General features: G+C 31.8%; 1 protein-coding gene across 1 annotated transcript in view; it reads right to left on the bottom strand.

The window, feature by feature from the left end:
- Positions 1 to 2,327: 2,327 nt before the first annotated feature.
- The window catches only part of LOC132742572 (retinoic acid receptor gamma-like), a 46,999-nt gene continuing 37,184 nt past the window's right edge, over positions 2,328 to 12,142 (bottom strand). Inside the window, exons 8-11 of the mRNA XM_060731054.1 lie at positions 4,978 to 5,084; positions 4,090 to 4,254; positions 3,403 to 3,576; positions 2,328 to 2,574 (exon numbers count right to left, since the gene is read on the bottom strand). Coding sequence (XP_060587037.1) covers positions 2,362 to 2,574; positions 3,403 to 3,576; positions 4,090 to 4,254; positions 4,978 to 5,084 — 659 coding nt within the window. The 3' untranslated portion in view covers positions 2,328 to 2,361. The remainder of the gene's footprint in view (positions 2,575 to 3,402; positions 3,577 to 4,089; positions 4,255 to 4,977; positions 5,085 to 12,142) is intronic.

Here is a 12,142-nt window from a genome sequence, read left to right as displayed (position 1 = left end):
TGGTTACGCAAGCTGATTGTAAAGCAACCTAGATACTGTACAAATTAAGACTTTATTAACTACATGTAATTTTCTGAATTTATTATGTATTATGTCATAATTATAAGGAAACGTTGCTATGACTTCAGGACAACTTGAACATAAAACCCCTAAATTGCAAGACTGACATATCCTTTACATCTATTTTCCTTTCCTACTAGTCATACGGCAAAATTTAGACTTTTCTGGTAGAAACAAAATTTTATTTGCATTATTTCAGGCAGGATAACTGGTATGCACTTGAGTAAAACCTCTAAACTTTTAAGTATGATCAACCTTAATGGAATTGGTAAATATTGAGTAATATCAAGTGATATTATAATGAATGTGAAGCCACTTTCATCTTCTTTTGACAGTCTCATGACAATTTTGTCACAAAAGAGGGTATTTTCAACTGTTACATAATTATGAGAGGAAATTCCAACATGGAGGTTTGCATAATTACTCTTATAAAGACTTTAGGGACCCTTGATAAGTCAAGGAAAGCAAACTTAAATTTTTAAAGGTGGAATTTATAATATAAGTCAGCAGCATTTATGCAAAGTGTTTTGAAGTCAACTTAAATCACAAAACCAAATAAGAAGCTAGGAGCATAATGTACTGTTTTCGTGCCATTTAGATGATTAGATCAGATTCACCCCAATCACCCCACACCCCCCATTTCTGGCAAAAATGAAACATGTTTCCAAGATCTTATTATAGATTCCAATTTTTTCTTCCAACAGCATTTTAATATGAGCCAGAAAGATAATGTGATCACAAAAGAAATCTCTCTGTAGGTGTGTTAATTATGAAACGTGTTATTAATTTACATTTGTCATTAGAAGCATGGTGTTTTATATTAAAACATTTATTGCATTGCGTAAGTAGTTCAAGGTAAGGGAAATTTCTATCAACTATAGGCTTGCAAGTTTATGGTTTTTAACTGATTATGAAACCGGGGAATTATTTAAGAGTTATTCGACTGAGGTTATTTAAAGCTATTTACATAGCCTTAGTGCAATAATAGGTTAACTCCTTATAAAATTTACTAAAAGTTAACCCGTTTCTGCACTATGGTGACAATTTGTTGATTATTTTTTCTTTCCATTTTAAAAAACCCAGTTGATAAATGTAAGAAAATTCTAATTTTATATTTTTATGCCAACATGTTATGCTAAATTAACTATTTCTATAAATTCAAGAAACACTGCCAAATTTTATGTTAAATCCCCTATCTCTATTATAACATGGTGCACAATTCAAGCAACACTGTCCACATTATATAATAAATAAATTATCTTTATCTCTGTAGAACAAAAACAAGTAAATATTGGTGGTTACATAATATCCTGAACACATGTGTTAGGTAAATGTTTACCAGTATGTATATGTCTGAAGCTTTTAACCAAGCAATATGGTTGAGTGGTTAAAGTGTAAGTCTCTGAATCAAGGGATCATGTGTTCGTGCCTTGCTGCACAAATCCTGTTTCCTATACACTTAAGCCCTGTGAGGGTAACAAATCATGTTTCCAATGCCCGCAAGACTTACGAGGGTAAGAAATCATGTTTTCAATGCCCGCAAGACTTACGAGGGTAAGAAATCATGTTTTCAATGCTCTTAAGACTTACCAGGGTAAGAAATCATGTTTTCAATGCCCGCAAGACTTACCAGGGTAAGAAATCATGTTTTCAATGCCCGCAAGACTTACGAGGGTAAGAAATCATGTTTTCAATGCCCGCAAGACTTACGAGGGTAAGAAATCATGTTTTCAATGCCCGCAAGACTTATGAGGGTAAGAAATCATGTTTTCAATGCCCGCAAGACTTACGAGGGTAAGAAATCATGTTTTCAATGCCCGCAAGACTTACGAGGGTAAGAAATCATGTTTTCAATGCCCGCAAGACTTACGAGGGTAAGAAATCATGTTTTCAATGCCCGCAAGACTTATGAGGGTCAGAAATCATGTTTTCAATGCTCTTAAGACTTACCAGGGTAAGAAATCATGTTTTCAATGCCCGCAAGACTTACGAGGGTAAGAAATCATGTTTTCAATGCCCACAAGACTTAAGAGGGTCATAAATCATGTTTCCAATGCCCTCAAGACTTACGAGGGTCAGAAATCATGTTTTACAATGCTCTCGAGCCCTGCAAGGCTCACAAATCATGTTTACCAATGAGACACTATAACTGTTTGGCTCCAGAGGGTGGATTCAAAAGTGGTTGAAACAAGAAGATGGACTCACAAATGGTTAAAACAAGAAGCAGGACTCAAAAGTGGTTGAAACAAGAAGGTGGACTTAAAAGTGGTTGAAACTTGCACAACAAAACAAAACAGTCATTTACTTACCTCCGCTTATCAAACATATAGAACACAAGGTAGCTAACTCCATCTCATCAACATCCATTTCCCTGAGTGAACGTGCAAATCTAAATATAGTATCAGTCAATGAGCCGAAACCAGCCGACTCCAGCTGCTGGCGAGAAACATTGAGTCCCCCACTGAACACCATAGTATCCGATTCTATATCATATCTAGAACTCAACCGTAATATCTGAAATACAAACATCGGATTCTATATTATATCTAGAACTCAATTGTAATATCTGAAATAGGAACATCAGATTCTATATCATATCTAGAACTCGACCGTAATATCTGAAATAGGAACATTGGATTCTATATCATATCTAGAACTCAACCGTAATATCTTTAATACGAACATCAGATTCTATATCATATCTAGAACTCAACCGTAATATCTGAAATACGAACATCGTCTTCTATATTATATCTAGAACTCAACTGTAATATCTGAAATAAGAACATCGGATTTTATATCATATCTAGAACTCAACCGTAATATCTGAAATACGAACATTTGTTGCCATCAATTTCTAAATATGTGATTTCATCTACTTTTAGCACAAAATAAAAGTCTCTGCTTTTAGATTGTGTGAAATAAAATTAAATTAAAGCCCCCCTTTTCATGACTGTTTAATATAATTTGAAAATGACCGACATCTTAAGAATCATTTCATAATATAATTTTTCAACTTGGTGCAGTAACAGGTTAAGTCCTTCTAAATTTAACAAGAGTTAACCAGTTATTGCACTAAGGTGATGACATATGTCTAGAGAAATCTACCACTCCTTACATATGCCCTAAGAACAATTAATTTTTTGTCTTCCCTCTAAGTTAAAATGATCTGTATAATTGGGAAAAGGCCTTTATAAGCCTTTTATGCTTTCTAATCTGATCCTTTTTCATCATTGTATTGAGTTATTCATTACTCCATGTAAATTTTGTTTGCAGAAAATGTTTCATTGAAAAACTTCAGTATATTGTATAAGTAAATACGAAAAAACATTAAAAACTTACCATTATCTCTAAACAAGCTGCCTTTAATAAAGTTATTTGATCAGTTGTACTAAATGAACAAAATCCAGGAATTTTCTTAGCAAAGTCCACTATTTTTATTATCCCACGTGAGGACAGTTCCGTTATTTTTTCCCACAACATTATATTTTCAGCAGTCAATTCTTTTTTCTGCTCCTGAAAAAAAAAATATTAATGATCAATTGTTATGATTAAATTCTATTTAAATTCAGGGGTCACTGGATCCGGTCTGGGTCAAGTCCAAAGGTGGTTTTTGTAGTTCACCATTCAGATCATGGTGGTAACCCGTTTTGAATTTCCCAGAGCACAGTTCATCCACCCCATCATTCCTGGGCACACTGTCAAACAGTTTACCAGTATCGGAGTGCCTTCGATTTGGCAAAGAACTGATATTACTCTTGTGCATACAAGAGCAGAGGTAAAGTGTAAATGATTTCATAGTTCATCAAAATTAAAGTGACCTGCACTATCCTGGCATCAAACCTATGTCGCCAGATTTACAGTCCACATTCTACTAATTTAGCTAACCGGACAGTTCATACAGGTTGATAACCAATCAAATAATTACTATTTTTCATTGGCTAATTTTCAAAATTCAAAATTCAAACAAGCCAATTGGAATACAAGAAATTCTGGACTGGTTTAATTTTTAATTGATAATTATCTTACTTTCATCTCAGCCTCCGAGAAGTTTGGCTCACTTCGTGATGTTTTGTCTCGTTTTTCCGCTAAATTCTCAGACAGCCCAACCAGTTTTATACTGTTCATATTTAATGGCGAGAGAGGCACAACATCATCCTTCGAGTATGTGGCTTTATGAGCTTCAAGAATATCCTAAAAATAGAAAAACAACATTTCTAACAAATATTCACCTATTCAACTTTAATGTCAGACTTGTCGAATTACTCATTGTTAATTCAAGAGACTTTCAATACATCAAAATGTTAAAACTAAAAAAGAATGTACTAACTTTTTGAATTAATTAAACAGCCAATTGTGCTAATGAGTCAGTTTAGGCAGAATTTTTTTTTTAGTTAAATACTAGTACTGTTCAAGTGTTTCATACAAATCTTTTTATAAACATTATCTAGTCAATGTCTTGGGCTAGTGCTTAAACGCACATTGTGACTCAGAAATGCTACCATTTTAATTTCTCAAAAATATGTTTGGTATACATAATCATATATTTAATGTTTGATATTTTGTTACAGTTTCTGAATTCTAAAATAATACTTATCTGGCAAATAGAGGAACTATAATTTTCTACTTTTGCTCTGTTATTAATTGGTATATATCTATATTGAATTAGTTATTTGTATGTAAGTCAAAATGCTACTGTATTAACGTTTTGCTACCTTTATGACACATCACAGCACATTCTGTTGTTTAACATATAAAATGCTTTAAATCCATTATTAGAATTATATATGTGTCTTACAAATCTAAAGAATTAAAAAAACATGTATTTCTGAGACATATGGTTTTAAAGAAAAAAGTTGTCAAAAACTCAGCATTTTTTCAAGAATACCCCAAAATGAACACAAAATTTCTACCCACCTGAAGCAATGACATTTCTTCATCTGTCGGAGTGTGTTCCTCGGGTGAGGGTGACTGATCGTCCGGTTTTTGCATTTTCTTCTTTTTATTACGGTCATTCCTCACGGCTGAAATATAGAAAAAATACCTGTAATTAGTAGATTCATAAGTGATATATTGCAAAAACTAAAGTTAATGATTTTAAGGGTATTTTGACTACATGTATTTAACTGAAAAAAATAAATAAATAAAACAACAATAATCTAACTCTAAATTTATAGGCAGTATAAAGGGTAGCAGAGTAGCACTCATTTTATTGTTAGTCACCTGTCCTAAGAAGAGCCACCAGCCGGTTGTTTTTGTTTTTTTCTATGAAAAAAAGTCAAGCTAAAAATGATATATTGCTATTCTCCACGACTTGCTATCCATGTGTTTTGACCTAAGGCTTAAGGATACTCGAACCAAAATACTGGTTTTGTTCTTGTTTATTTTCCTAAATAAATGACGTCACAGTTGAATTTAAATACAATCTTAATAAGACAAGAAATACAGTATCTGTATATGTATTATGAGGCAAATAACCAAAATCAGATGATATTTACAGAGTCATTCATAATAAACAGCAGAGCTAAAAAACACATTAAAAGAAATACAGCCTATAAACTGCCAAACATATAGACAGCAAACAGGGGGTCATAATATCAACCCATTAATCTGGACCGTGACTGAAATACTGCCCTCCCCATCATGGTGATGCTGAGCGTATTATATTAATATATTAGTTACTGGTAGTGTACAAAAGATGATTTAACTAATTTGTAAATAACCTCGGTTTTTTGTTGGTTTTTTTTGTAAAGTCATCATGTAATGCATGTTTGAATGTAACATAAACCTACATGATATTTTCAGGGTTGAATGCAAAACTGTTGTAAGCCCTTATTTATTTCATAATAAGTTACGGCAGTTTTGCGGGCAACACTCAAAATTTTTACATTTCACCATATCCCATAACCAAGTTTTTAAGTTAAAGGAGGATTTCAATTTCAAAACATCTTATCTTAATGACAGAAACATTGTCTCTATTCATAAATGTAAAATCTGTAATCAAATCCAAATCTTAAAAAAAAAAATCTGCAATGCTTCATCAAATTGTTCATGTAACTTCCCCTTCCCACCAGTGTTATCATCTTAAAATCTTCTCAATAAGTAAATTACATTAACTTAAAATCTTCACATAAAAAAAAAAATAATAATAATAAATATAATACATAATATATTATCTGAAATCAAATTGCATGCTCATAGGAATATAACATGCCATGCACAATATAATAATTCAAAAAAGAAACAACACTACCATCTTAGCATTAAATTTTTAGTGCATTAATTCATGTCACAAGGTGAAGATCTTTTAACATTAAATTCGGAACTGTAACAGGAGGACTTTAACCATATATTAATTATGTGACAGGCCTTTAACCTAAATTCATATCAGAGGGTGTAATATTAAATAACTATTTGTTGCTAAGGACTATAATATGTTAGACTGAAATACGGTATCCGTTTTGTGTATTCTTACTATTGTGCGCGAGGTCCGTTATCCAAAGTTTGACAGAAAGGGCCGAGAAAATGTGACTGTCTCACAGACCAGGGTCTTTTAATGTAGGTGGCTCATTTTTTTTTGCAATTTGACATTGAAATCCCTTTAAAATTCAAATTAAGACTGTTTCATAGTCAAAGAGCTTGGCACAGTCATCCATTACACAAATTTAGCTTACGAAAACATTCCTTAAAATTAGGTCAATGTCTGACACATCAATCACACTATACATTTTAAAATTTTACTTAATTCATGCAAACGTTACATTAACATTCAGGTATTTTACATAAGAGACAGTGCAAAAAGTTTGACTTTTTCATCACAATATATTATACTTGACTGCTAAAATGCCGACTTGGAATAAATTACCCTACTTAAATTTTATTCACTGCTCTTGGGATGTTTGAATTATTATAACATGTGTAAGAGGACTGTTTAACACATTTTATTCCTTGTGCTTTAGGGACCATCTAGGTTTTGCTTTAACTTTTACCCCTAGACAAGTGTGGAGACAAATAATTAACATAATGAACATTATTTGTGTTTAATATTGCTGAGTTTTAGAACTTTCATAAATCTGGCAGTACTAAGAAAAACTGTATACATGTAGGTTATTGAGTTGTAAATGGCAACCTAAAATCTTATGTACATGTATATAACATAGTTGTAACATTAAAAAAATAAAACTTAAAAAATAATTTATCTGTGACACCATCTTTAAAAATGTTAACTCAACAAAGAAAATTGATATGGCAAGTGTTTGTTCCTATTTTGAGACACACACATGCAAATAATCTAACAAAATACATATATCAACATCTATCATGCAAAAAAATCAAGCCCATAAATCTTTCGTCTTGTTTTAAATATGGTATAATTTTTTTTAATCTCTTTTGCATAATTACTTCTCTTTTGCCTAATTATGTCTCTTTTGCCTAATTATGTTAATTTTAATATCTAAGACAGATTTTTTAATACACAGACGACTTGAAACATCTCAACCATGACAAAGTATCAAATTAAATGGCCATGCATCAATGTGGATGTTATTCATAATATTAAATACGTAAAATTCCTAATAAACGCCCCTCCCCTAATAAAGGCCCTCCCCATGCCTTTTGATAAGGAAAACAATCTACTCATCAGTGCTGAACTCATAATAAAAGCCATTCAGAATCCATTTTATTTTATAGTAAACACAAATATGTATAATATGAACTTTAAAACCTTAACACTTTTTAATGCCAACACTTGCTAACACTAAATGTATTTACAGTGATTTTTGGATTTAGGAAAAACTGTGTTAATAATAGCCCCCCCCCCCCTTTGGAAAATGTTTAGCCCCAGGGGGTGTTTAATAGGAATTTTACGGTACTTTTTAACATGCTTGGTATATTTGATAGGGTTCTGTATTCTGAGTTTTGACTCCAATCTCTGGATTTTCATTGGTACACAATCTGTGTCAGTTTTGGATGATGGACACACTGCCATCACAAAAATGCACCTCTCAGCACTTTGTGGACCGGCTAGCTAGAAATTAGGGAAGAAAGTGGGGAGAGAGTGCGTTGGGGGGTGATAGTTATTCCTATGCTTCAAATAATTGAGCTGTCCACGAAAATTGTCAATACTGCATTGCAAAATTGGCTGTAAAGTGCTTTGGAGTACAATCCAATACAATTTCCAATTTCATTATTATCAGAAATGGAAATTTATGCAGCAAATTTCTATGGACAGCTGAGTAGCAATTGTCTTGTGAATTGATTAAACGAATCGAGATGCTGCAAAAGTACATTAATCAACTTGTGCCATTTTGGAGGTTTAGATTGAAGCATGGTATCAGATAAACAGAAATGTTGATTTTTGTTTGTTTTGGTTGAAAGTGCCACATACAATGTTAACACTGATCTTATAGCAGTTAATATGGTATATTTCACAGAAAACATTTTCCTTAAACTTAGAGCCGGATGCCCTATTGAACTAAGGGAGTTGACTACAAGGACTTACACAAGTGTTTCTTAAGGCGTCAATGAGAGCCACTTTGATTTTTCCTCCTTAAATGGCCGTAATGTTATGGCTATAATAAATCATAGCTGGGGCATACCCTAGAAACAGTTTGTAACCAGGTTAACCACAGTAAAAGATATTATCCTATAGTTAATGCGCAATAGCATTTCTGAATGTACTGAGCAGTAATCCGACCTTAAGACTTACAGTGCCAAAAAAATGTGCTATAAAAAAGATGACATTAAATTGTCTCATATACAAATCAAGGGCTGAAAGTAAAACTTTTTCTAAGTCCATCTGTATTTCATAAAAGTTATTACTGTTTTGCGGTCAACCCTTGAAATAGATTATAAAATCCCGATCCGAACACCTATTTTAGATATTTATGTTATGAAAAGAGTAAAAATTAAAAAATTCAAAGCTGTGAAAATATGTAAATAATAATAAACAAAACAACACAAAATGAAAAAAATTAAGGATACAAAAGCAGTTATAAAATATTCTTCAATAAGATATGCAAGATATATATAAAATGCAGCTGAACAAAGAAACTTTTAAAAAAAAGCAGAATAGCAAAATGCAAAGAAGTCTGAAAAGTAAACAGGGTCACCAATTTTGAAAAAGCACACTAGCAATGTCATGCAAAACAGTAAGGGAACTGGGTTGACTAAAAACAGTAATCTACCTAAAGCAGGAAATAATGACGCAAAATTAATGTTATTAATATGCAACTATCACCAAGTTTAAGCAAGAACATATCTTTTTTTTAATCAGATCTAGAGAAAAGAAAGTGTGCACAAAGCTTTTACCCTCAACCGCCTGAATTTGTTTAATGGTTTTGCCCATCTTTGACAATGGAACAGTCTATTCAAATTATAAGGGATTTCATGATCAAATTACAAACATTGGGCCATTGATTAACAGTATAGAACTAGGTCAGACTCTACAATAGTGTAGGCCTGCCTGGCTTCGACCAAAAAACAGTCCATTTGAAGTATAAGGGATTTCCTTATCAAATTACAAACATTAAGCCATTAACAATATAGAACCAAGTCAAACTCCACATAAGTGCACACTGGCCTAGCTTAATTAATACTGAAGTGTGGCAAAGTTTTATCAGTTATAGTTCAAGGAGATTAACAATGAAGTTCTAAAAAAAAATATTTATGATGTGGTTTATTTTCATTTGAATTATATTGATTAATATTCAGTTTCAATATAACTTATCTTTTCCCATTTCTTATAAGTATTTTCCCATCAGAAAATGTAAATAACATTGATTTGGTAACATTGATATTATCCTCAGCTCTATTGCTGTCCTAGGATAAGTTTTTCATTTTTTATGAGGCAACAGATGCGCCAAAGAAAGCAACCCATTTTGCCGAAGGTCATGGGTGATACTAAAAATACAACTGATTTTAACAGCACTTTAACCGATAATACGGATTGCCAATTTGTTAAAAATGAAAACCCTGTAGGATGTCCATTTGTATACACATAACATAATTTTGTGCATGCGTTTTAAAATTCATATAGTTCATTGGCCTAGAGGTTAAGGAAGTGGTTTGCCTCTGAACCTTGTAACTGTGAGTTTGAGACGTACTTCGGTCAAAGCCGTGTCTGAATCAATAGCACCTGAGTAATGCAAGCATACTCACAGGAAGCATTGTCATAAAAAAATTTGAGTTTTTAAATTTATACATACCAGGGCCCTCAATCCATATATGTTTTTGAGGGGGAATTTTCACCTCTGTTAGGAGAAAAAAACATACAATTTTAGTAGGAGACTGCGGACGATAATAGGCCGCAGATTTGGTTGATCGAGGGCCCTGCATACATATAAAATATATGTTTTAGACTTGCCGACCTCTGTGGTGTTCCATAAAGTCTTGATTCCCTTAAAGGGATTGTTTTATTTGTTTGTGAATTTCAACATCTAAACACAGATTCAGCTAATGAACGTAAGTGCAAAATCTGATGTCTTCCAACTATTACAAATCAATACAGCTTATAAAATAGGCTGTTATCTATGATCTATTTATATGTACCGGTATGTAACATACTGTCACTTATGATAAAATTATGTTTCCATATATGTTTCGGAGAAATAACATTCCTTATAAAATTAACATGTATTATTTAACCCTGTTTGTAATTTGTATTTGATTGTTTGCAAACATGCAAATATTTTGCTCACTCTTTTTTTCCAAAATTAGTATTCTTATTGTGAATAATGACCCAAAATCGAAAGCGTTGCAACACTTTTCACTCAAATCAAGCTAAAATAGCACGAAACATAATTTTCAACTTATATCTAAGTATTTTTTTTTTAAATTATCTTTTGCCTATCTTTCTGATATAAGTGCCTCAGTTGCTTGAATGTAAGAATTTCAAATTTTATCTTTTTTACCCTTCTGGACCTCAGTGGAGTTCCTATTAGACGAAAATTTGACTTAAAATATTGTTTTATTTGATCTCAAAGTTACTATCTCATTAGATCTTTTTCTACAAACACTTGTTGCTTTTTAATTTATTCAGCATGTCAGAATACATGTATATAAGTGCAGATTATATATATGTAGGTATTAAACCTGTTGAATGTAAAAACAAGGAAATCCTTTATGTAAATGTACATACATGAAGAGAAGGGGAAATAAAGTTAAAATCGATCATCAATCTCGCCTCAAATATTGATCTTATAAGACTTTTAAATCAAATAACATACCTATATATATATATCATGAGTTCAGTCTATAAATTATATTGATAATGTTTTAAACATGAGCCGAATTGAAAGTATAAATTATTATAATTTATGTATAAACTAAAGTGCACACATCTCATTATCATCCGCTAGTGATTTAAAGTTAATATGTTAAATGGTTTTGAGGTTACAAAATGTTTTCATAACTAATTATTTTAATTGTTTCAGCAGCAAATTAAGATCTCAGCGGCTTTATATCTGATTTATGATTAATAAGATTTTCTCCCGTGTACAGATTTAGAACAAGCAAAAAGTTTTAGACGCTATAAATAAATTCATATGATTGGAAATCATTTTACAATTCAGTTAGTTAAAAGATTATAATATAATTATGGAACAAATTAAATGTTTTTGTCAATAATTAAATTAATAAAGTTTATTTTAGGGATCATTACCATTAGAGATCAATTAATTAAATTAATTACTTATTACAATTAGGCGAGATTAATTAATCAATTAAATTGATGAACTTATCAAATTCTGGCCCAGTCAAGCTTTGTGAACATGGGGGCGGCCTGTTTTTCCTTCAACAAGTTAAAACTACTTTTGCATATTAAAATTTGTATACAAATTTTAGTGTTACCGTTGGGTTTTCCATTTGAAATCGTAATTCATAAGCAATATTTGATGAGATTTACAACAATACGGTTAAAAAGATTAATGAAACTGTTGAATGCTTGGTTTTTAGGTGGTCAGCAAAATATTTTTACATATTTATTTAATGCAGCTTTAAAGCTGGATTTCAAAGACAATGACAGATTTTTGTCACCTTATATCTACATAATTAATTATACATGCACAATCTTTGAAGTTAAAGA

Source organism: Ruditapes philippinarum, unplaced genomic scaffold, assembly GCF_026571515.1.
Source record: "Ruditapes philippinarum isolate M1 unplaced genomic scaffold, ASM2657151v2 ctg9070_1_1_1_1, whole genome shotgun sequence".
NCBI lineage: Eukaryota > Metazoa > Mollusca > Bivalvia > Venerida > Veneridae > Ruditapes > Ruditapes philippinarum.
Note: the sequence above shows the minus strand (reverse complement) of the source record. Positions and strands in the feature narration are given on the sequence as shown.